This window comes from Rhamphochromis longiceps, linkage group LG7 (genome assembly GCF_057381845.1).
Source record: "Rhamphochromis longiceps isolate RC_006_pf linkage group LG7, R_longiceps_female_GT1.1, whole genome shotgun sequence".
Taxonomy (NCBI): domain Eukaryota; kingdom Metazoa; phylum Chordata; class Actinopteri; order Cichliformes; family Cichlidae; genus Rhamphochromis; species Rhamphochromis longiceps.
The window spans coordinates 36,057,780-36,082,804 of NC_140563.1; the positions used below are offsets into that span (position 1 = coordinate 36,057,780).

General features: G+C 39.3%; 2 protein-coding genes and 1 pseudogene across 2 annotated transcripts; all 3 read right to left on the reverse strand.

The window, feature by feature from the left end:
• Window positions 1–117: 117 nt before the first annotated feature.
• On the reverse strand, window positions 118–4,360 carry phpt1 (phosphohistidine phosphatase 1). Its single transcript, XM_085413522.1, has 3 exons — window positions 3,969–4,360; window positions 587–714; window positions 118–455 (listed from the first exon to the last, which is right to left on the reverse strand). Exons 1-3 carry the CDS (start codon window positions 4,132–4,134, stop codon window positions 363–365), a joined length of 387 nt encoding a protein of 128 aa, XP_085269648.1. The 5' UTR covers window positions 4,135–4,360; the 3' UTR covers window positions 118–362.
• Window positions 4,361–6,204: 1,844 nt separating this feature from the next.
• On the reverse strand, window positions 6,205–17,072 carry entpd2b (ectonucleoside triphosphate diphosphohydrolase 2b). Its single transcript, XM_085411210.1, has 9 exons — window positions 16,674–17,072; window positions 13,872–13,989; window positions 12,467–12,617; window positions 10,184–10,343; window positions 9,703–9,930; window positions 8,660–8,929; window positions 7,156–7,275; window positions 6,937–7,071; window positions 6,205–6,828 (listed from the first exon to the last, which is right to left on the reverse strand). Exons 1-9 carry the CDS (start codon window positions 16,785–16,787, stop codon window positions 6,610–6,612), a joined length of 1,515 nt encoding a protein of 504 aa, XP_085267336.1. The 5' UTR covers window positions 16,788–17,072; the 3' UTR covers window positions 6,205–6,609.
• A 5,175-nt stretch (window positions 17,073–22,247) lies between these two features.
• Window positions 22,248–24,680, reverse strand: LOC146665766 (uncharacterized; annotated as a pseudogene).
• Between the last annotated feature and the right edge of the window lie 345 nt (window positions 24,681–25,025).

A 25,025-nucleotide genomic window follows, 5' to 3' on the forward strand; every position in this document is an offset into this window, starting at 1 on the left:
ACATTTCACAATAAAACCCCACATCAAAACTTGTAAGATTTGCTTTGTAACTTAAATTTCCAAAGAAATTTATGAGGGATCATGACTCTAAAACGAGTCAGTGAAGGAGAGGCGGTAATCTGCAAAGCCAGCGCAGGCAGTCATTTATTTTAAATGTTTCCACATGACAAATTCATTAAATTATTAGCTACACTATGAAAAGCTGTTATGTTTTACACAAGGAAGGAAGGTGAAAACTTAAAGCTGTTGTATTAATAAAAAGAAAAATCCTAAATGTGTTTAGCCTGATAACGAAGGGTTACAAAAAAAATACATCAGTCCAGGGTTACAGGGAATTAAGTAGAAGCTGTTTAAAGTTTATTTCAGTAGCCTTCATTATCCCAGGTCACCTCATAGTCTGGATACCGAACCTTGAGTTTCTCAGTGGTCACTGCATGGTTTGCTCTTCCGAATCCCTGTGATCAAAAAAGACACATCAGTGTTTCATCAGAAAGATGAAATAACATTTGATTTAAACCACTAAAAAACCCCAAAAACCATCATTGTATTCATACTTTCTCAGTATTTACAGATCAGAATCACCCACCATGGAGTATCCGTAGACATGGATCTTCTTGGCCTGGGGGTCATGTTTGATTCTCCCTCCTCCTATACACTCACAGTCCAAGTGCCCGTCCCTTTCCAGCTCCTCTGCTACCTTCTCATAGATGTCAGCTGGGAAAAGGATGGATACAACTCAGAAACAAAGTTTTTGGAATATTTTCTACATCAAAGTATGAATTATTGCCTTAGAAAATATAGCTTGGTGACTTAGAGTTTGTAACTGGAGTTTTATTTATAATTTCAAATGCCTGCTTGGTATGTGGATGTGTCCATACAGTGTTCATTGAGTTTCATGAGGTTGGTCAGCTGTTAAATAAAATTGCATGTACTGTGCTTTCAGTGTTGTCCAGCAGAGAGCAGCACAGACCTGTCATTACTAAATGCAAAGCCATCAGTATTGCATTCATAAAGTCTGCAGTTATCCTGAAGGCTGCCTGTTATTATACAGTGTTTATAATATTTTGTGCCGCTCCATATTGTGTACCAATACTACATAATAAGCACCAACGGATTACATAAACATCCCTTCATTACAAAATTCCAAAGCCAAAATGAGGCAGTCGGTCAATGAGTGCACAGACATGTAAAATATACATTAGATGTAAAACAGTGTCTTTGCTTCCCCTATAGAAACAAGGAGCACAACAAGCTCGTCGTGCAGCTCATAGGGAGGAGAAAAGGTCAAAACTGTGAAAAAGTGAAAAGCTGAGCCTGAGGAGAAAGCGCAGGCACGGTGAGGCCTTAATGTATGGTCTGCACAGAGCTATCAACGACAGGCTGGAGGTGGTGATAATTCCTCCTCCACAATATAAAAGAGACAAAGTGGAGGAAAGGTGGAGGTTGGGTAGGGGATAGGGGCAGAGCCATGCATAAAGTCTACAGATCTTTTGACTGGTTGGGGAAATGTGGATTCTCTAGGCCGCACTTTATCTGTGGCATGAGGGATATTTGAGCATATTGTGGCCGTGTGCTTGAGCCACACAGAAATTCTTTGTTCATTTCTTAGTAATGTTTGCTTAATGTACTTACTAATAACTGGGTAATAGAAACAAAGTCTAAACATTTTACTTTTTCCATTTAATATTTATATTATGAATTGTGTTGAATAGAAAGAAATCCATATAAATTATACATATTTATATTAGAATAGCAATTTAGAGTAGTAGTAGATAAGATATTACCCTGACAAAAAAAAGAAGTAAAAATGATGCTGCTGGCCAACAGGCTGACCTTAGAAACTGTGCTGAAACTTTGCCTTGTGTTGGCCAAAGACAAAGGAAAAGGAAAGGGAGAAGGCATGTTAGGAGGCAGCGAGACTGAAGGAAAATTAGGAGTGTGAAGGAGAGAGCAGGGACTTTAAGTGTAGAAACTGTCTGGTAAACAGAGAGCATTTATGAATGGGGGAAGATTAGTAGATATATTGTGTGTGCAGAAAAACAGCTGGAACGGAAGCGAGGCCAGAAGCATTGGAGGTGGATCGAGATAGTTCTACTATGGTGTAGATATGAAGTAAAATAGAGTAGAGGTAATCTTGACAAGAGTATATGAAGAATGTTGTGGAGGTGAAGACTGTCAGACAGGATTATGAGTTTGAAGCTGGAAATTGAAGGCGTGATTCTGAAGGAGGGCGTGAGTGGATATTAAAGTAGACTTCAGTGGACATGCAGGAACAGAGGCGATAAGGTGTTAAGGAGAGAAATGTTGAACGATAGATGGTGGTGGATATGCAAAAAGGACTGGGATGGCTGTGGTAGACATTAAGAAGAGGGTGGAACACAGAGTGATGCTTTTTACTTTTTTTTACTACGTACAGCACTTTGGTCAACCTGTGTTGTTTTTAAATGTGCTTATAAATAAATTGATTGATTGATAGGATTGAGTGAAGTAGCAAAAAAAGAAAAAAGAAAAAACAAAACTTAAAAAAAAAAATAGGGGAGGCCTAGCTGGAAGCAGCTAAATTGAACATGTTAAGATTATTTTTGGCGTGATCAGGATGGGACAGGGATATAGGGGGTGTCCAAATTCATGGGCTGCATCCTCCTGAGGCCGCATGTGTAGACGGATTACGTCACAGCGATGCACCAAAGGCTGTCCAAATTCGTAGACTCCGAATGCAGCCGACAAATGCGTCCTCCTTTTAGTTTTAATATTACTCTTATTACTTCTACTTACTCGCTTTGGGGTTCTTAGGGAATAGAAAAGCGCTATACAAATACAGGCCATTTACTCTTTCTGGGTCACAAAATAAACTTTTAAGATATTTTCAGGTCCAGTTTGTCTGTTTTTTCCCTTTTAAAATATCTCACCTGTCTCTCTTGCATTTACTATACCCTGTTTTGCACTGACAAAAACTTATCTTTCCTTATGATGGATCAGAGTCATTGCTTCATTCTCTCTCTCTCTCTCTCTCTCTCTCTCTCTCACACACACACACACACACACACACACACACACACACACACACACACACACACACACACACTGATTTCAAAGTGAACATAAGTTCAGGGAAGAAATCATGTGCGCACACCTGTGGACACCTAGACACATCCTAATGTTGGTTATATGCGGAGGTAGAACAGGAAACTATGGGGAGGCAGATTCAAATTATTATGAAACTCAAAATAATTAATCTTTTAATGCACCACTTGAGAAATGACATGAAAATCTTTTACTTTAGACCAATCTCTGACCTCATCATCAATGGGCACAATTGTTAGAGTGTGTCTTGTGACAACAGTATAACTGTGTTTATATGAACTTATTTGGGTTCTCTCTTTTGCCAGTCCCATCTAGATGGGGTTAATTAAGCTGGTTATAAGTAATATTATTATTTGCAACATGGTCCCTCCCTTTATCATCTCATTTAGCAGGAGATACACTGGTCACTGTCCTTCATGAAAGGACAGGGAATAATGCTGTCCTACAATTCAGAGCAATGCACTGTCCAATCATCATTAAAAACAAACAAAATATCTCACAAGTGATGCTGATCAAGCGTGTTAATTAACAGCATGCTATCCATGTTGTGCAATGACCTGCGGCCATGTTTTTAATGACAGGTTGTTAAAGCTTTGGATGAATTCTGACTATGGCCACAACAAAACAGCCACTGGGAGGGCAACTGTTTATGTCCATCGTTTACATACAGTCTGTAGGTATGGCGAGGGTAGGAGGACAATCAAGAACAACACGGAGGTGGGAGACAGGTCCTCGAGATGAGTCAGTATTAGGACAGAAGCAAAGCTGGGTCATCTGTTTGTTTGTTTGTTTGATCTCGGGGGTACATCTCTGGTGCGTCCAGGTGCAGATGGAGGTGTATTTTACGCTTAAAACAGAGCGCTCTGAGCGTTGTCCTTACTCACCGTGGTACTCAGCCCAGCCGTATCCTCGGACTATATCCACCTCCGAGTCGTCCCCCTCCTCTCGGCTATGAACACGGATCAAGACGTACTTAAATACTCCGGAAGGGTCGATGTCTGCCTGCGGTATGTTGGCCATGAGAGCAGCCGCCTTCGTCTGTGTGCACATGTCTAAACTTCTCAAGGAGCACACTAGCAAAGCAAGCAGCAAGCGTAACGCTCGGATTTTCCAAACAAGCTTCGTGTCTATGCGTAGAAACTAATACGGAAGTAACACATTTATATCTCTATATTGTAATCTGGACGGGAATGCAAAAGCTATAAATCATTGCAAAATAAAAGACATCATCTAGTTTCCTTCTAGCACCGCCATAATACAGCTAGCCGGCAAAATCAAGTTAACTTCCGGTATGACCCTTCGAAATAAATAATACTACGACTTACTATCGCCACCATTAATAATAATAATAAACATACAGATATTCCATACGTCTTATGATGTGTAATCTTTTCATTGTTTTATTTCTTGCTGTTCATGGAAAAGCTATGGAAGAAACTGTGAAAATTCCTTATTAGAAATGTTTTAAAACTTAATTTTATTCTGAAGGCAGTTCAAACATACCGGAAAAAAGAAATGCATTTTGGTATCTGCAGTCCAAATGAATATTTTAAAGGGCAATGACTTTTTTTCTACAGTCATTGATCAGAACAAAAAACATACAAAAATGCAGAGGGTTTAAATTTGGGGTAGAAAACATATCATGTGAAAGATAATGATATTATTTCATAATTCTAGTTATAAACAAATGTTATATCAAATATCAATATATATTTGTGGTCAAATGTTTACATACACTCATGAGCATGAATGTCATGTGATTTGGTGACCATAGAGTTCTTTACACTTCTTTTTTCCAGGGCGCAATGATTGCAAAGCGTATATCCTTAAGGACTTTAAAAAACAAGAATTGGTTGAGCTTATATTGCGATTCGTCGATTTTCTTAACAGGCTGTGGCGTGGCCTGGTCAAGCCAACTGGCACTGTAAAATCTACAGCGGCACTTATTAAAAGATCTGAGCCTATGAATCTATTTGAGTCTGTATACAAGTCCTGTTATGTTTTCATCGTTGCAATCTTGCTGTTCATGTTGGTGCCAAGTAGGGCTGCCACAAACGATTATTTTTGCAATTAGTCGACTAATCAGATTATGCATCCATTGGACGTAAAACGTACAGCTTATTGCACCAGCATGCATCTGCTCTTATATAACTATCATTAGCTTACAGCTTTAAGTGTTTAAGGTGTGTGCTAACTAAAAATAAAACAAGATGATAGTTTCGGTGAAGTTTAATAAACTCAGCCGTCTGCTCCTTGCTATCTAAAACATAACGGGACACCGGAGTATATTCTCGAGCACCTCACACTTCTGATAATCAGCTGTCTGCTTGATGTTTATTCAGCTGTGTAAAAACGATAACTTTAATCTCAGCCAAACCGATTTACTCAGGAACAAATAAAATACAAAAAAAAAAAAAAAAAAAAGCCAAACAATAACACTTTTAAGTTATCTAAGTGACTTATATATATTGTATATATATATAGTGAAAGACTGTGGTGAGTTTGAAAACTATTTGCCGGGAGTCCGGTGTTCTCACGGGCTCTAGTGAGCCTTGCCCCCGGCTGACTATCGAGCTGGTGGGTAACAGACGTCTCCAAAAACGTTGGAGCGCTTTTGAAAATATGTGGTGTCTTGATAAACTGAGCAGATATTTGAGGTTTATACAGCTACATTCTCGCCTGAAAATCTGTTAAACATTTATTTTGTGACCCAGAAAGAATAATAAGAGTAATATTAAGATGAACTAGCTGTCACCATTGTTGTAAACTAAGCAGGGCCGCATTATGAATTCTGGGACAGAGCTTCTTCTTCTTCTTCGGAGTTTAACGGCAGCTGGCATCCTTGTACGTGCAGTGCTGCCATCTTCGGTTTCAGCCCTAGTGCCAAGTGAAGGGTGGATTTGACAGAGAAGCAAAGGACAACTGCTGCCCACCTACAGTAGGTCATTGGATAATATCTGTGGTCAAATGCCTTTCTGAGTCAAATAGCAGCAGATATTCACAAAATGCATTTAATATTTTATTCAGCATGACTTGAAACTTGCATCAAAAACTGGGTTCGCTGAGGTCAGAGTAAAGGAAGCCGAGGGCCATTTTCCAGTAGACTTCCAGTGTTTTTGAGGCACTTTCACGTTGGCATTGTTTTTCAAACTAAAGTCAGAGTACTCACTGTCAGCTTTAAAGTAGTTTACATTCACAGCAAGTTAATGCAGTGGTTTCACTCATTTTATACATACCACTGAATTATAGGTTAAAGCAGCAAACTGTATAAACATGTTAAAGTCAAAACATTTTGTATATGTCATGTTAAAACTTTTGCAGTCAATGAACAAACCACAGTTTACATTTAGCACTAGTTAAAAATAAGTCAATTGGTGTAAAAAAAATTTTCAAAAGCAAACTATGGTATTATATAACAGAGAATATGCTTAAATTAAAACTTAAATCTTGCTCCAAATCTTCCTTGTCGGGTCAGTGTTCAGAGCAAAATAAAAAACAAAACAAAAACCTGACATCATTTCTTAGCTAAATTGTGCTTTCACTGCCTCTTTTCTTATTCTGTCCATTATAAACTCTAAATAAGCAGAAGGAAAGCACTGCGGCAAGGAGCATGACAAAAAGAAAGATGAGGGATCCCCACACTCCTGGGGTCAGGGCCTTTCTCAGCTCCAGTTGCTCTGCTGGCAACAAATTGCTTAAACTCAGCATGTAGCCCAGAGCCCAACCCACCATGGTGTCAGCAACCTGCAGGGTCAGCAACATAATGATGTGAATATATTTGGATCAACTCCCATCCATTTGCAATGGAGCATTGACATGTTTTGTTTTTAACTGGAAAGAGATAATAATCACCTTCTTCTGGAAAGAAATGTGTGGGAATGTTGTGTCATTGAAGCCATATCCTCTCAACATGAGAGTATTGAGAAACACAGAGGCAGCACAGTAGTAATGCAAACGGGACTTTTGCTCTGGAGCGAGAAGCATCATCTGGAAAAATACAATAAATATTTTCACATGCTGCCAGAAACAGATGTTCTGGATAAGTAAAGCATGAATAGAAAAGGTGATTACTTGGGTGAAACTCATGCTGCACACTTTTTTGGTCACATCCTGTAGTTCCGAAGGAGAGCTAGCAGTTATGCCAGTGACTTGTTGAAGGAATGAGTGAACATAGAAGAAAGCAGAGAAAGCCTGAAAACAGAAAAGGGAAAAGAAAAAAGCTTGTATGTAAAAAGTGATACAGCTACAGCACAACAATCAAATAAAAGTTAGCCATGTTGAAAGGCAACCGTGTAAAGTTAACTATATTCAGCAACATCAAGCAACTGCAGAGTTGACTGACCTCTGACACAGTAGGAAACGCAATAGAGGGTTACCCAGGCAACCGGAGCCTGGAATTAATACTAGTGGCCAACCATCAGGGTCATCCTGTGTGGATGGAACTTCAAGATATGTTTTGATTTATATGCACTTACCACCAGTACAGTTAAATGGTAGCTCACCCTGGATAGAATATAAATGCGTTCCACTCAAGATCGCGTTAGTGCGACATGCCTTCTCTTGAATAGAACTATGGGGTATCTAAAAAGGCAAAAGCCAAACACAAATGATGCCTTTGAAAAACTCAGCAGCAATGTCTCTTTCCAAAGATCAAAACCCCTTCAAAATGTGTAAGATTTGTGAGGAGGTCACATAGGAATCATTTTAGAAGACATCTCTACCATGATTGTTCACAAAATAATAAAACATTGTTTAGCAGCTCTAGGTTTGAAGCAAAAAAAAAAGGACCAATATAAATATAATTTTTTTTGTTTTGAAACAAGACTTGACGGCTCACTGGTAGAAGCTGGTCTGCTGGAGATAGTCCACTATTGTTTCCTTGGTTTATGCAGCGTTTCAGTCCAGGTGAGAGTGATAACACCAATCTGAGATTACATACCACCTCTATGTAGGCGGTTTCACCATTCTGATATTAGTCCTGCTATGGTGGCATGATCAGTAAATTTGACAACACACCTCTGTGATGTGCCAGTGTTCAGGATAAGAGCGATCTCCCACCCTGATATTCTGGGATCTGTTACTCACGAAACCTACAGCAGCATTCTTACACTGGAGTTTTCCAGATTTAGTTGTGGAGAGCTATGATGACTGCATCCTCCGTTGACATGTTTGCTTGATATGCAAATTGTTGTAGGTTGATCAGCGGGGAGGCCCGTCTTAATGTGAGAGAGGATGAGACTCAAAACATCTGGTGATGTTCGAGGTTAGAATGACTTGGCATGTAGGGCAGGTGTAATTTGATTACCAAACTACACCTGAGAAAAGGTGTCACTGTTCAGGAGGAAAGCAAATGTTAATATTCAACTACCCTTGATAAACAGACCTGTGCTTATGACAGCATGGACAGGAACAATCTTGAATGTATAGTGTGGTCTGCAATGATGTTACTTTCAGAAACAGTATAGCAGCTTTAAAACATTAAAGTTTTGTGAAAAGAAATCTGGGATTGTGGCGGCACCTTTGACATACAGGCTGAGCTTTAAGTTCAAGAAAGCATTTGTTCTGCTTCTCTTACCATGAAACCTCCGGTGACATTTGGTTGGAAGACTTTGTCAAATGAGCACTGGGAGAAGGGACAGCTGTTGAAGGAGAAGACTTCAGACACGTTACCCAGACAGTATTCATAGTGTCCGCTGCCATGTACTGTCACAGAAGCATGAGGGTCGTAGGAGCTGGGTTTGTACTTTACTGTACATGGAGAGTCGAGTATACTGCTGAGCTTCACCGTCCTGCTGTGGTCTGCAGGATAGCAGGGGTGAGTGACAGACTGAGGGTAACCCTGAGACTGAGGAAGAGGAAACATTGAGTACAATGATCTTATATACATTATACTGGTGATTTTATTGGAGAAGTTGACCTTAAAAATACATCAGTATAGTTAGATATGTTCCTCTCTACATAGCTGCATGTTTCTACCTTAACTTGCAGCTGACATTTACTGAATGGAGTTCCTAGTAACTCATTTTAATGTGTGCCAGTTTTAAAGCCACATACCTACACTTACGTTATTCTATTATAGGAGTGAACATTTCTGTGTTACAAAGCTAAAGTCTAATACTACGCATCATATTAGACTGAAGCCAGGGAGAACCTGAAGTGGCGATTTCAGAAAAAGAGTTTCAGAATCACTGGGCCTGTCCCCTTCTTCATCATTTATGTATTTGGCCGTCTGTGTTCGCATTATTACCCAAGTGGGTTTTTTTTTTTTTTTTTTTACACTGTGGTTAGAAGAATAACTAAGTGACATTCTCTAAATCTCAGCATTTTGCTGATTGGCTCCGCTGCAACATTCCTGGTGCTGCTTAGAAAGTCTGGTTCTGGCAGCAGCAACATCTCAGCTCTATTCTTTGCTCCCTGTAGTCATTCTGTGTTTTTGTGGCAAGATCTAACATTTGGTTAGGCCTAGTGACTGGTTAGGTTTGGGATGAATCTTGTTTTGGATAAATTGATTAGTTCATGTATAAAAGTAATTGATGTAAAATCCTGAAAAACAGTCATTTTGTGGACAGGATTTTTCTTTTGAGCTTTTCTTGTGATTTAAGTGTCACGTTACACTACCTTCATTATATGAGCCAGCAGTGTCATGAGGAACTGGTCCTTCCCATAGCACAGGAAGCTGTGTGTGTACAGAGTATACTCATGACCATAAAGGCGCAGCTTCATCAGATCGTCTTTGTTCTCAATTTTTTCCTGAGTAGCAAATGTTATCTGCGTGGACGCGCCACCCAGATCGAGAGCTCCCACTGTCGGTCTGCTGGGGCTGAACCAGTGCCCCTCAAAGCCATACTGCAAAGGAACAGTCACAAAAACCTGGCTTCATCCAATGTTTGCATCTCTGTTTTGGAAAAGTATTTACAAATTAAACTAATGCCTTACTGAATATATAAAGCCATTTTCAGAAAACTTGCAATACAAACGCTCTCATAATGTTATCAATTTGCTGGTGAAGTTTCACAGTGACAGCAATAACTGACTTCTAGTCTCCTCATAAATAGTATTGCAGATTCCTACTGATTTTCACATTTACACACTTGGATACCTTAATAAAGTTCTCTGAGAGATAGTTAACTGTGACCCATCCATATGCCCCCTCTTCTTTGCCACTCAGTATGGCTGCTCCCCGGTAGTCGAAAGGGTAGGACTGGATTTTTTGTCCCACTTCCTTCAGAATCTGAGTGGACAGCTCTGGACTAGATAAACTGAACAAGGAAAAACAAATAAAAACAAATATAATCAAGATTTTTAGTGATAAGACTTTCAGCAAATCATTAGGAAGAATGATGATCATGATGATAATTATGAACACTTCATTATTAAAAAAAACAAAACAAAACAAAACAAAAAAAAACCTTCTGCTGTAAGCTTCAGGCACAAGTTTTAAAACTGCAAATCAGGGGTGTCAAACATAAGGCCAGGGGAGCAGAAATGCCCACCAAAGATTTACATTTACTTAATTGCTTCATAACAGAAAAGGCAAAGAAGAAATTAAATAATAAAGTTACTAGAAGTACTATAGAACATTATGATTTTTTATTTATTTATTTTTAATCTGTTCATTACCTCTGCATGAGACAAATATGCAGACAGGAACTAAAGAACAGATTAAAGTCAAAACTAACATTTAAATTATATGAAATCTTTTCCAGATATTTTCCAAGCTATAAGTCATCCTTATGAGGTCTTTAGATCTCCCAGTAAATTTAAATTAAAGGATGATGATGATTATGATTATTATGATTATTATTATGATTATTATGATTATTATAATTATGATTATTATTATTATTAGAGTTTAGAATAAGCTGAAGTCAAGATTGTGTGTCACATTAAAGTTTAGTGTCAGTGCTACATGAAAAACATTTTAGTAAACATTCATGCTGATACTCGTCAGTAAAACCCACAAACAAAACAGCTCAAACTATAAAATGAGGTGGTGTATTTGTGTATGGAAATGCATTTGTGACAAAACAGCTTTTAAAACACATTTGCAAGAATCAAATGATTTACGCACGCATGCAAGTTAGACTGAGTGACTGTCCAGCTGTTTTCCGCTGCATATTTGATTGAGTTATGGTACACATACAAGGACAGGAGGCCTTCTTCCAGATGTTTAAATCCATACTTGATAGCTGCCTAAACCCAATCAGGCAGTTTTGCTGGCTGAACTGAAAATAAAAAGATGGATTCCTGTCTGCAGGCAACGTTAAGCCACTAAACCAAATATTTGAATACATTTAAACTCTTCTCGATAATGCTTTGCATTTTCAACACTCATACCTTCAATTTTATCTACATGTCTGAATGCCCCGTCACCATCCCCACTCAATGCTCTTAACTTTATAGACTTTGGTTTGACCCCATTGCTGCATGCCCTCCACCAGGCACAATAGAACTGGTACAAATGTAAAACATATCCTGCTCAGGATACTAGAGATCAACACATAAAACAACTTTACACTGTCCAATCAATTCTCTGTGAACTTCAGTGTGTGGATATTGAGGGGATCTACAGGTTTTGAGAGACCCTCAGATGTGTTTGTCTTTCCAATAAGAAATGCAGAGGGAGGAGAGGCTTAAGTGCTTGCAGGTGGCTACAAACACTTTTAAGGTAATTTCCTTATTTTAAAATAACATAACACAGCCAAATTATCCTGAAACATGTGACTTCAGCCCTATGAAATTTGCAATCACTGCTTATTCCTCGTGTTTATATTTTTTCATCCTCAGACCATTCAATGCAACAAGGGTTGCCGCTAAAATAATCTGGCTAAAACAGTCTTAAATGAAGGATTACATTTAAGCAGCTCTTTTACAGAAAACACGTTATGATGGTAAGAAATTTGCAAGAGAGAAACTGAATCTAGGGGAGACCATTTTTGGTGGATACCTCATTTTCTGAAGCAGGACCTCTTAGTCTATTATCCAGGAGTCAAACAGGGCTATTCACTGCATGCCAACACAACTGACAACAATTACACATTGTAGGTGGCAATATCATGAAGCTGGTTAGGTTTGTCCAGTGGAGTCATTACAACAAACAGTGCAACAGCTACTCTGAGAACTCTTAAACAACATTTAGCTTTTTTCACTTTTCTCTGATTTCTTCTGCACTGTAGAAACTTGCTATATTTGGCACAGAAATAATTATATTCCCAACACATTCATCTCCATGAGATTCATCTTGTTTAATGAATGTGTAAGCCGGTTAAAAAGGCCAGTATGGATTGCCATTTTAGCATTATTACAAGATTTACTTGGAACAGGATCAAAATTAAGGTGATGCATAACTAAAACACATGGAAACAAAACAGACACGACTTACTGCAGAAGCCTCATGCCGGCTGTGGCTCCCAGGTACACAGGTGTGAGCTGGTGCTTGTCTTTTGGGATGCTCTTCACTGCGTGATCCAGACATGCTTCTAAGCTTTGCCCTGCTGCTCCCGGTTGACCTGCATAACTTGCAATTCCTTCACCTGAGCGAATGATGAACATGTCGAACAAACAAAATCTGTTTGATAACATAATCAACTTGGTGTAATATTCACAAAAATCAGTGTTAGCAATTGTGACCCATATCCTTGTGGTGCTGCAATACAAAAGAATCCAACTACTATCCCAGCTTCCCAGCCAGCTGTATGAAAATCTGCTGAATTGTGTGTGAAATTTTAAAATATTAACGTTATCTAAAGTCACAGAATAAGTAATATTAAAGCAAGTTATCTGCATTAACTCAGAAAAAAAATGATTTGGGAAAAACACTTTATATTTAAATAAGAACGCATATTTCCTCCTCAAGACATCCATCTACAAATCCTTTCTTAGGATCGTTTTATTATGAAACATGTCAGCATAAACACCGTGCTCATGAATGACAAGGGGGGAAAAGTTGTTTAACACAGGAATAAAAGCCTTTTACAGGGCAGGAGTGGCAAACCACAAAGCTCAACTCTGACTCGATCCTGACTGTTGCTAGGCAAACATTTGCTTTGACATCAGTGCAGTGATGCAATAAAAATGACTCATTCAGAAAAAACTCCATGCAGACTTTCCCACAACCAACTCATCATTAAGATTTCCACTATTTCTCAATTATCAACCAAGTATATAAATTACTATGTGGTGTAATGAGAGTACTCTTCCATTAGATGAAAGGTAAACTGCATGTATATTGTTATGAAATAATGTGATGAACTACACCTAATAGGTTTAACTTAAGAGTAGTTCATTTATAATGAATGTATAAAGTTATGTTGAAACTGGTTAGTCTTCTTTGTTAGCACAATAAAGGCTACTTCTCATTAGATCACTCAATACCGTGAATGAATCTTAGGCAGACTATTTCCTGCTGTGTGGGAAAGAACAGCTGCGGACAAAAAAAACAAAACAATATCCTGACCTCCTTCTCCCAAGGTTTGTGTGTAAAAATTGCGAAAGAAAGAAAGAAAGAAAGAAAGAAAACCCCCCCCCCCCCCAAAATGCCTTCAATTTCATTGATGTTTTAATTACCATTCAAACTTTGAGCATCTATTGTCCATATGCTATACAACTTTTGCATATACATAACTTTTCCATTTGTCTAAACGAACTGCACCAACTTCAAATGAACGTATGTGTCAAACAAGTCTGCACGATTTCCTGCAAATATTTGTTGCTGTAAGCACCCTTTGTTTTTCAAGCAAAACTCTACCAATGTTTTTGGTGTGGGAAGTGCTACTTATGATACCTACCCTCAGCATGACATTTGCTATGCTGGGTGACCACGGCTGTGCCATTTTGCTTATTTGCTGGCCACTTGTATATGTATAAAGATGTGTGTGAGGATCCAGCATCCAGGACAATCCCATACTACAGAGAAGGGAAATTCAGGAGAAAAAGCAGTGAAAATACATTTTTTCCACCCTTTACAAAGATTTTTGTGGCAACCGCTTTGAAACAGACCTCAAGTTAATATAGCAGAGTAGCAAAAATGACTTTAAGGATCGTGGCGATGTGACCTTCACCATCTGGCTAGAAATGAGGTCAACTGGCAATCAAAAGAGCCTTATGGATTTTATATTGTACAAGATCACATGTTTGCTTTGAAAACAGTGATTCAACTACTAATCCAGCAGTATAAGATCTTTATAAAATAGGACTTTGATGTCCTAACATGTTTTCGTCTTCTTTTAGCTGCTTCCTTTAGGGGGTTGCCACATCTGCCTCCATCTCACCCCATCTGTAGCACCCTCCCCGGTCACACTAACTCTCTGCATGTCCTTCATCCATGAACTGCCTCTGATTTCTGCATCTGTTTTCCTACCTGGCAGCTCCTTTAAGTATCCTCTCTCTCCCCCTGCACATGTATAAAATATCTCAGTATCCATAATACATTTTTATTTTATTTTAAATCAGTTTTGTGTTTGTCTGTGGAGTCCTCTTAATGGAGTTGTGCAATGCAAATACTACATCAATCCACACTGCTTAAATAATACAAAGTTTTGGCCCTATGAGAAAAAAATGAACAAGTTCAAGGCTAATGAAAATCATTATTTTAAATGAGTCATTTCATCTAAAAATCAACATGGACCATCTGCTTGACCCTCTCCGAACAACAAACCAAAGTTTGGACACAGAATAATTTCTGTAAAAGTTTAGCTTCAGCTCTTAAATACTTTTATATATTAACTTAAAAGGCATCCTGTTGCCCCACTTTCAGGTTGTTTTATTTCACACTGAAATCTGAGGTAATGGTTGAAAATTAATGTCACACATACTATGAAAGATAAACCTGAATTTTAACTGGTTTTTAAATGAATCAGGAGCTACAATTTGAGCTACACACTTCAACACAAAAACAAGAGTAAAAAACAAACAACAACAACAACAGGCCTGCACACAAAAAACGAGATGAGATAAAATGCTTACGTTTTTGTTTTTTGTTTTTAAATACTTTTTTCAGCCAGTTTTTATTCTGGATTTGTATTTTTAGGGAAAATAAGAGATGAACAGAAAAAGTTGTAAAAATTTGCAGATTTCAAATGGAATGACCTGAGTGTAAAATCCATAAATTGAGGAGTAAGACTTTAATAGCATAAAGCATCAACTAAAATACATTTTAATCATTTTCCTTACTTTTAGTTAAATGCACTTCATACACTCCAGTTGTGCTGCCTGCCATATAAACTGCTGTGTTACAATTGTTTTTACTCTACTTGTTTGTGCAAGCCAAACAATTAGTATCTGCAGAAACAGAACTTCAGACATCATCTTATATGCCTGCATGTCACAAGACCAAGACCCATCACGGGTTACTTTAATGAAATGATCTTTGTGACGCATAAATGTTTCACAACTGCATACGTGGTATGACATTTCAATATATGGTTAGAGTGATTTGAAGACAAGCAAACAGCATCCCAGCTTTTTGGAAACGGAGTAATAAGAGGCTTAAGTATGAAATTCTGGAAAAAAAATGCCTATAATTTGTAATTCTAAGAAGCCAAAACAATGGAGTCAAATTATATTTGGAATTTTTTTTTTTTTTTTTTTTTTAAACAGTGTGGGTGCTACAAGTTATCCTGAACTTGTAACATTAACACAGATTCAGCTGTGCTTCATCATAATTTTAGGATCATGCTTTATGCTACAGTATATGCTCACAGCTGTTTGTAAAATGCTTTGTAGTATAGACATTTAAAGGAAAAGTTTATGCAGCCAGACAGATTTCAATTCTGAGCTCAGTTGCAGGTCTGCGTTGTGCTGCTGTGGATCAATAAATATCAAATCATTACAGCTTCAATGCCTTCTGAAAATAAAGGAATCTGGAGAGTGTGCTGAAATCTGCCCACCCGGGAACCCATGTGACCGACAATGCAAAGGGAAGGGACCACACGCGTCTCATATCAGTGCTGCAGGTGAACGGCAACAATGTACAGACATGTTCCTAATCACCCCTAATAATAATTCTTCATTACTGCTGTGCACTCGGCTGTGAGGAATCCCAACACATGGCAAACAAAACACGAGACGCTCTAATTGTCTGTTCAGTCCTTTCAACACACTGTTGCATTTGTCTCCTCGGAAAAAAAGTAGAAGAAAACCTTTGTGCTTGCTTTCTCAGACTGGATTCCCACGTTATTGCTGGGTGGAAGGGGAGCTACATTATAAAAGGGAACCATGGGATATTAAGCTGGTGACACAAAAATGAGGGATCAGCAGTAACAGAATTTGGTGTTGAATGGCTCTGCAGCAAGCCACTTGCTACTGACACGGCCCTATTGGGCTAGAAAAATTAAGCATAATATAAAATGTAAATTCAAAATATGGGGCCATAATTAAGCATAAAACAGAGCTTAATCCGGACAATAAACAAGAGTAGTCACTGGCTGTTACATCCAGGTATCAAGGCTAATGTCCTCGAATTCCCTGGTCCCACATTTAATTTTTTTTAAATTTTATTTATTTAATTTATTTTTTTTATTTTTTTTTAAATGTACCACCTGTTTCACACCCTTCGCACAACACACTGACGCGCACCGATCCGACCTTACCCTGAGCTCAGGTTCCTCCTGAACATTCTCGGTGGAAATAGTAAGGAGGAGGATTCCGGCAAGTCCAAACACCAGCAGCGCGATCGGGACAAGGTGAGCAGACCGCTGAGCCATGAAGCGAAAGCGTGAAGCGCAACTCCTCTCTGCGCCTGCAGGACACTCAAGCGCCTACCTACTGTAATAGCGTCCAACTGGGAGAAATGGCTGGCTGCCAGATAACCGGAGGAGTAGTTAAAAAACACTACAGAAGTGAGACATCCAGGAGAAAAGGAGTCTTTAGCTACCCAATCCGAACAGTGCATGCTGGATTTGTTTCCAGATCAGGCGGTGTGCCCATGTGTAAATCATTCGAATGATTTACTGATGATTAATTGAGAACACGCAACCCGGTATACGTCACACCAAGAGAGCAACAGCTACAAGTGCAAGCTTATAAGGAAGTATATTACGTAATATGTGAAAAGGTTAGTTATTGAAAAAAGTTATTTATGCGTTTTTTTTCCAATAAGGCATTTTATTCTTATCATAATAATAAAGCTGCAGTGTCAAACCTATGAAGTTTCCAAATGTATGTAAATTTGAAAAATGTTGCTTTTGTCTTAAGTTGCAGTCTGTTTTTAGTTTCGCCTCTCTGTGATTTATCAACATGAATTTGCAACATGAATATGTTTTGGTAAATATATCAGAAAAATAGCATGTCTGTCCAAATATATGTAGATAAAATTCACCTGTCTTAGTGTACAATCAAACATTTCTTCACTGCTGATAGAGCTCCAGATTTGCCTTTCACCAGATGTCAACCCAACTTAAAATCAGTGAGTAGTGCTTCGTACCACCACCAACAAAAGAACAAAAAAAGGAATACTGTGTGGAAGAATATTGGATCAAGAGACTGGGAGCTCGTTATCAAAGGAACGCAAAGTAAAGATATCTTAGTTTTCCCTTTGTCACCTGTATTTAGATCAGTGAATGCAAAACACCTTAGGTATCATGTCAGTCATGTGGATATTTGTCATAATGAAAAATGCAAAGTGGATGAGCCACTAATAAATCGGCAGCAACTGTGTGATACTCTGTCAAATGGTCCCAAATCTCTGAGGAATGTTTCTATGTTTCTACCTATGCAATCTATGAATTCCATTTCTAGAATTAAGCCATTCTGAAGGCAAAAAGGAGCCAACCCAGTACAAGCCAGGTGTACCTAATAAAGTGTCCTGTGAGTGTATATCGTCACAAAGAAGAAGTGGAGTGGAAGTTGTACTGTCTATTTTTATCTGCATTTATCACACTTTTAAACCTTCTCAAACGTCACTACATCAGCATCTATTATATCCTGTCTCAATCCAAGAATCTGTATAACGCCACGATTTTGCCTCGATAGGTCTCTTATGTCTTTACCACCAGACAGATATCTTGACCGATCATGTTGACTCAAGGTGAGTCTCGCCGCTGCAGCTCAGCCAAAGGTCCACCTTACCAAAGCCAGATGTCAACACTTGCGCCTGCTGTAGCTCATATCAAATCTGGCTCAAGACACATATTTACCAGTTCCACAACTGCCATAAATGCCAAAATGAGCCCAGATTAGATGCAAATAAGTCCACTATATTCTTCATCTGCTACATTGCCTTGTGTCCTGTATTGTATTTTACTTGAGAAAGCAAAGTCAGACCTGAATTTAAATGCCAGCCAAGTCCTTTTCAATGTGCCTCTACTGAATGGGAATGGCTCCAAGGCTACTCGAACCATGGAAGGAAAAATGTTTTGCCATGGCCAGAGCTGCAGAGAATGGAGTGGCCTGCTGTTCATTTATATTCAGCAGTTAGCTTGGGTGGAGCTAATGACTAATTGCTGCTCAGGCACTTTATTGTTAATTCAACACAGAAAGGAAAACATATGATTCATAATTATTTAATCATGAATGGAACTGGGTGGTTTAAACTGACAGAAATCCTAGTTTCTGGACTGAAGAGCTGCAGAGCTGGTTGTTTTCAACTAGTATTTGCATTTGAATAGGTGCAGCCTTAAACCCGACTTGCAAATTGTTCTCTGCTGAATGATGTCTTTTCACCAGAGGCCTATACTTTGTTTGTACAAGTGCTTTTTTAAAGTCTATTTTTTGCTGAAATCCTTTTTTTTTTTTGACAAGCTCTAAATTTAGCAGAATACATAATGAGTTATTTTGAAAGAGTTTCTGAATATCATCTCTCCACATTATCACTCATAGCACAAATTGTTATTGCTGCATCATTCACTGTCAATATTCCATATGAGTTTATCTGTCTTCAGGAAGACGTGAGATGTAAATGGCACATGGAATAAATGCAGCACTTTAATGCATATAATGTATCACAAAGCTAAATCATTCCCTCCCTTCTAGTGACTTCACATCAATAGACATGGCACATTTATTGCCATTGTGACAAATAATAAAATACCATTATCTTTCCATTCCTTGCATAGCTGGACTGGCCATCGGGCATACCGGGCATTTGCCCGGTGGGCCGCTGGCGATTTTTTGTTTTTATGGGCCGATGGTTTTTTTTTTTATTTTTATTTTTTTAGGAAGGGTATATATAATGAAAGGTGTTGGATTGGCCAATTGGTCATGATCGACTCTGGGCTGGACCAATTACAGCCGAGGAGGCTGGCTGCACCCTCCCCCTTCTTTAGCAATCACGTGATTTTCGCGCATTGCATGCCGGGAACTCGTGGCAAAACAATCCAAGTACCGCATCAAATGCAAACATTTGCAGCACCGCAAAACGTTCATTCTCCGGTTCCAGTACCTTCTTTTTTTTTCTTTGCCGCACAAAAAAGGAATGTACAAAACAAAAGGAGAACAATGTCGGTCCGTACAAAGACAGACTCGACGAAAAGACAAAGAAAAGATACGAGGAAAAAATCAAAGGAGTGAAAGAGTGGACAAAAGACGTCAGCGTGCTGCCCAACTTTCACCACGCTCAGATTTATAATTATACGCTTCTTGGAGTGAGTGCATACACTCATGAACTTTAGTAACTTCAGGTCACTGCAACAAGCCCAGGTACAGTTTACCGACGGATGGGTACAGGACCTTGAAATGCACCGTGTAGAACGAAAGACTATTGTACATATCATAAGTTTACCAGTCTCACAAATCGTCTTCATAAATACACATTCATTAACAGTTTATTAATAGGACCTTTAAGCTCAACGGTAATTAATTAGTAGTGGAAATAATTTCTGGTAGTGTAACAGTGTTTATGTGGTATTATTCCACTTGCCACAAATATCAGTGTAATGGGGAAACAGCGCCCCCTCTCGGTGTGGCTGGCTGCAGTAATCGCTGCCAGTCTGCCGTACGAGCCATACGAGAGGTGAGTTGTATTGTTCCGCACACAATATAGCTAAGTAGTACAGACACATAAAACATGTTTGATTAGCTGACGAGCACCGAGTGTAATAAGTGCTTAGTGGACACATGTCCAACACCAGTTTTATGTACTTTTCATTTGTTTATTAATGTGTGAAACTGTATGCTAAAGCGGAATGCTAATGAGATGTTCTGCCGTAGTGTGCTGTGCGGAGTGGTGTGTGGTGAGCCTGTGCACTGATAATACACCGTTGTTTCCATTCAGGTACATCATTTGTTGTTGCTGTTATTTTATTGTATATTAGAAATTGTAATATTGCTGCAGTAATCGCTGCCAGTCTGCCGTAGCCATACGAGAGTGTGCTGTGCGGAGTGGTGTATGGCGAGCCTGTGCACTGATAATACACCGTTGTTTCCATTCAGGAAATAAAGTGGCAACGATCGATCAGAGACTCCTTGTCTTTTTAAAAACACTACACAACGCAGAGTCGAGGAGTCTGTTTGGGCCGAACTGTTGCAGCGGGATGAAGCAGAAACCGGTTACAGTAGCATTATAGAAATGTAGCAGTGACAGTAATATTGTATATTGTAATCGCAATGGACAATTAGTGATACAAAACAACTGTTTTATCCTGTGAATAAAAGTTTATGTTTTTGTCAGTGTACCATGGTTATAACAGAAGCGAAACGCAATATTGTGTCAGAACAATTCACTATTTATGCACAATAAATAAAGGAGCATAGCGCGACAATTTCTGTTCAGCGCCAGACTTGCATGTAACCTATATCACCAATTATGTTAAGAAACATGACGTATTAACTACTACAAAACTCTGACCTTTGTGGGAATGCTTGGAACAGACTAACATGTGAGCTGGAGTGTTCTGAGACGTTATATTTGGTATATCCAGACCATCCATCGGCTCTTACTTCGGAAACATGGCTTAAAAAATTTCACTTCAACGACGTAATCCGATAAAAAAAAAAAACGATCTCTTTACCCGTCGACTTCCTGTGGCTGTCATGCGACCGGCTATTGCAGTTAATAATAATACAACAGCTTCTTGCCATTTTTTGGGTTTCTTTTTATCGCTGTGTAACTGAGTTCAATTGAAAGCCTGCGTGCGCTAGTACCTCTTGCCACAAGTTCCCAGAATCCTTTGCGGTTTTATCCCTGAATGACGTCACATTTTCAATCTTTATCCTGGTGGGCCGGTCTCTAGTCAAAATGCCCGGGCCGATTTTTTGTCCCAGTCCAGCCTTGATTCCTTGCTTTCCCAACACATTCACAAATAGAGTGATTAAGCCGCTGGTAATAAATGTATGCCTGTCTAACGTCGATAATGAGCCAAGACCATCGAGGCCTAAATGACAGATATGAGAAAATGAACAGATATTGGTTTTCTTCCCTCAAAGGGTATGTAATCAGTTCTGTCCATTTGTCTCTCTGTCTGTTTGTTAGCAGTCTGGGACTCTGTTAAGTCTAATTGTTGAATCTTGTCATTATGTTATTAAATTTGTCCAGTCTTGGTTCAAGCAGTAGGATCAAGACATTCCTTTGATCCCGAACACCTCTCCAGCCACTCTGTGCTGGGGGAGGTTTTATTGCAGAAACATCCTATCTGAAAGATCTGTTTCTTGTGATGTTTCTTCCTGCTTTTATGACCCTTTTGGTCAGCAGGAGGTCACACACACATACACACACACACACACGTTCTTGCACATGCATATAGGTGCTTACTCATACATACACATACCTCTCTTGGTCTTTGTAATCAAGAGGGGTCTTACGAGGGGAGGTGCTTTTGCTGTGATGTGTATTGTAACAGTTTGTTAATAAATAGCTACGGGGACAGCTGCTCTTTTGAAGGACTTTGGGCTGGAGTCAGGTTAGGAGCGTGAGCTCCAAGAGCTGGTTCTTGAGCAAAGACTTCCCTTGCTAGCAAGTAAAAGATGTTCGTCTTGTTTTTGTCATTAACGAGAATAAGTTTCTAAACTAGCGGGGCTTGTGGAAACACAGACCCAACAGACTCACAGTTTGTAAAATATTGTTTTCAAATTTTGTGTGTTGGTAGATACCAGTAACATTTCAAACTGATTTAATTTTGGTAGAAATCACGTCAAGGTCACACCAAATGTGCAACTCAGGAAAATTTTTACAATATTATTATTAATATTTTTATGGAATGTCTTCAAACTTCACAGCAATATACTAAACCTCAGGGGACGTGGGTACCTAGGTTGTCTAAGCGTTTGACCTTGACCTTCTTTGTAACCAGCAAAGGTTCGGAGATACTGGGAGAAGTCAGACTAGAGAAGGTAAAAAGAAAACAAAAACAGAAAAAGAGATTCACATGGTAACCTTAACCATGTATCAAGTTCCTGCTGAAGGAGGAGGTGGCAACAAAACGATATGACCAGGACATGTGACAAGTACCATCACCTTGTGTTTTACTATGTTTTTTTTTCTCTATATCACATACAGAGACTCTTTGACCCTCTGTATGTGATATTGGCCTATACAAGGTGGAAAAATAATTAAAGTGAATAACAATAAGACATTGTGCTTCAAGTGACAGGAAGATACAATTTTTTCTTATTCAGCATTTGGTTACACTAAATGGCACTCTAAGGAGAGGATTTTAGACTTTTCAAAATCCTTTATAGTTCCCATGATATATCTGTTGTCAAAGCTTACCTGGGTCATTTCCAAGATTTCCTTATTTCACAACTCCAGGTTGTAGCATAGGTTGTACGACAAAACTTTATTAACCTCTGGGCCTAAGCATAAATAATCCAGATGGCGTGACTTTCCAGACATCTCCTTCTGGAGCCAGTTCTTTTCACACACATGACAGCAGGCCATAGCATGTTTTGTGCGTATAAGTCATTTCTTTCCAATTTTCTGGAAACTTAGGCTTGTTTTTGCATGCCCTGTTGTCTGTTTGCTTGAATCCTGTTACATACCTTAAGAGTTTTTGTCTCCCATAAACTAAAAGGTTATTGCTGTTCATCTAAACCTTGTGTCACAGGCCTTTTTCACAGCAGTCAGTATAATTTGCTGCAGTCGAAAAAGCACTAGTGTCGCCAATAATGACAACAATGGGTCTGTTCTATTCAGATGTCTCAGTAAAGCAGGGCAGTGTGACAGTGAGCCAGCACGAACAGCATCTGGAAGTCAGCTATCATTATTATTATGTATAACAAAATAATTACTACTTTAAGTACACTGAACAAAAATATAAACGCAACACTTTTGTTTTTGCTCCCATTTTTCATGAGCTGAACTTAAAGATCTGAAACATTTTCTACAAACACAAAGGACCCATTACTATCAAATACTGTTCACAAATCTGTCTAAATCTGTGTTAGTGAGAACTTCAGGTTTGCCGAGATAATCCATCCTACCTCACAGGTGTGGCATGTCGAGGTGCTGATTAGACAGCATGAACATTGCACAGGTGTGCCTTAGACTGCCCACAATAAAAGGCCACTCTGAAATATGCAGTTTGATCACACAGCACAATGCTACAGATGTCACAGCTTTTGAGGGAGCATGCAATTGGCATGCTGACTGCAGGAATGTCTACCAGAACAGTTGCCTGTGAAATGAATGTTCATTTCTCTGCCATAAGCCATCTTCAAAGGCGTTTAAGAGAATTTGGCTGTACATCCAACCAGCCTCACAATTGCAGACCACATGTAACCACACCAGCCCAGGACCTCCACATCCAGCATGTTCACCTCCGGGATGGTCGACCAGGTGGAGGCCAGCCACCCAGACAGCTGCAGCAACAATCGGTTTGCATAAAAGAATTTCTGCAAAAACTGTCAGAAACCGTGTCAGGGAAGCTCATCTGCATGCTCGTGGTCCTCATCAGGGTCTAGACCTGACTGCAGTTCATCACTTTAACCAACTTGAGTGGACAAATGCTCACATTCAATGGCATCTGGCACGTTGGAGAGGTGTTCTGTTGACAGATGTTTTTACTGTTCAGGGCAGATGGCAGACAGCTTGTGTTGCGTCATGTGGATGAGCAGTTTGCTGACGTCAATGTTGTGGACTGAGTGGCCCATGGTGCCGGTGGGGTTATGGACAATGAACACGAGTGCATTTTATTGTTGGCATTTTGAATGCACAGAGATACCGTGTTGAGATCCTGAGGACCATGGTTGTGCGTTTTATTCATGACCATAACCTCCTGTTACAGCATGATAATATGGGCCTCCCCCATATTGCAAGGATCTGTACACAATTCCTTGGAAGCTGAAAACATCCCAGTTCTTGCATGGCCAGCATACTCACCAGACATGTCACCCATTGAGCATGTTTGGGACACTCGGCTCGGCGTATATGACAGCGTGTTCCACTTCCTGCCAATATTCAGCAACTTTGCACAAGTATTGAAGAGGAGTGGACCAACATTCCACTGCCCACAATCAACAACCTGATCAACTCTATGCCCATTGCACACCATTTGCCTCACACAGTGCAACACATCTATGTGTTGCACTGTGTGAGGCAAATGGTGGCCACAGCAGATACTGACTGGTTTTGCGGCATCTGTAGCATTGTGCTGTGTGATCAAGCTGCATATTTCAGAGTGGCCTTTTATTGTGGGCAGTCTAAGGCACACCTGTGCAATGTTCATGCTGTCTAATCAGCACCTCGACATGCCACACCTGTGAGGTAGGATGGATTATCTCGGCAAACCTGAAGTTCTCACTAACACAGATTTGTGAACAGTATTTGATAGTAATGGGTCCTTTGTGTTTGTAGAAAATGTTTCAGATCTTTCTTTAAGTTCAGCTCGTGAAAAATGGGAGCAAAAACAAAAGTGTTGCGTTTATATTTTTGTTCAGTGTAGATATATTCATTCCTCCTTCCATCCATCCAAAGACTTAGTTTTAGGGCTATGCAGGCTCTTTTAGATGTTTCTTTTTGGTAAAGTCTAATCTGCCTTCCTGTTCTTTAATGTAACTGTTGGGTTTCACCT

Coding starts and splice junctions, on each gene's coding strand:
- phpt1 (XM_085413522.1), bottom strand. CDS start 4,134: ATGTGCACACAGACGAAGGCGGCTGCTCTCATGGCCAACATACCGCAG. Junction 715..3,968: donor CGGCTGGGCTGAGTACCACG/GTGAGTAAGGAC, acceptor TCCTTTTCCCAG/CTGACATCTATGAGAAGGTA. Junction 456..586: donor ATGTCTACGGATACTCCATG/GTGGGTGATTCT, acceptor TTTTGATCACAG/GGATTCGGAAGAGCAAACCA.
- entpd2b (XM_085411210.1), bottom strand. CDS start 16,787: ATGGCTCAGCGGTCTGCTCACCTTGTCCCGATCGCGCTGCTGGTGTTT. Junction 10,344..12,466: donor GCCGGCATGAGGCTTCTGCA/GTAAGTCGTGTC, acceptor TTCCTTGTTCAG/TTTATCTAGTCCAGAGCTGT. Junction 6,829..6,936: donor ACATTTCTTTCCAGAAGAAG/GTGATTATTATC, acceptor CTGACCCTGCAG/GTTGCTGACACCATGGTGGG.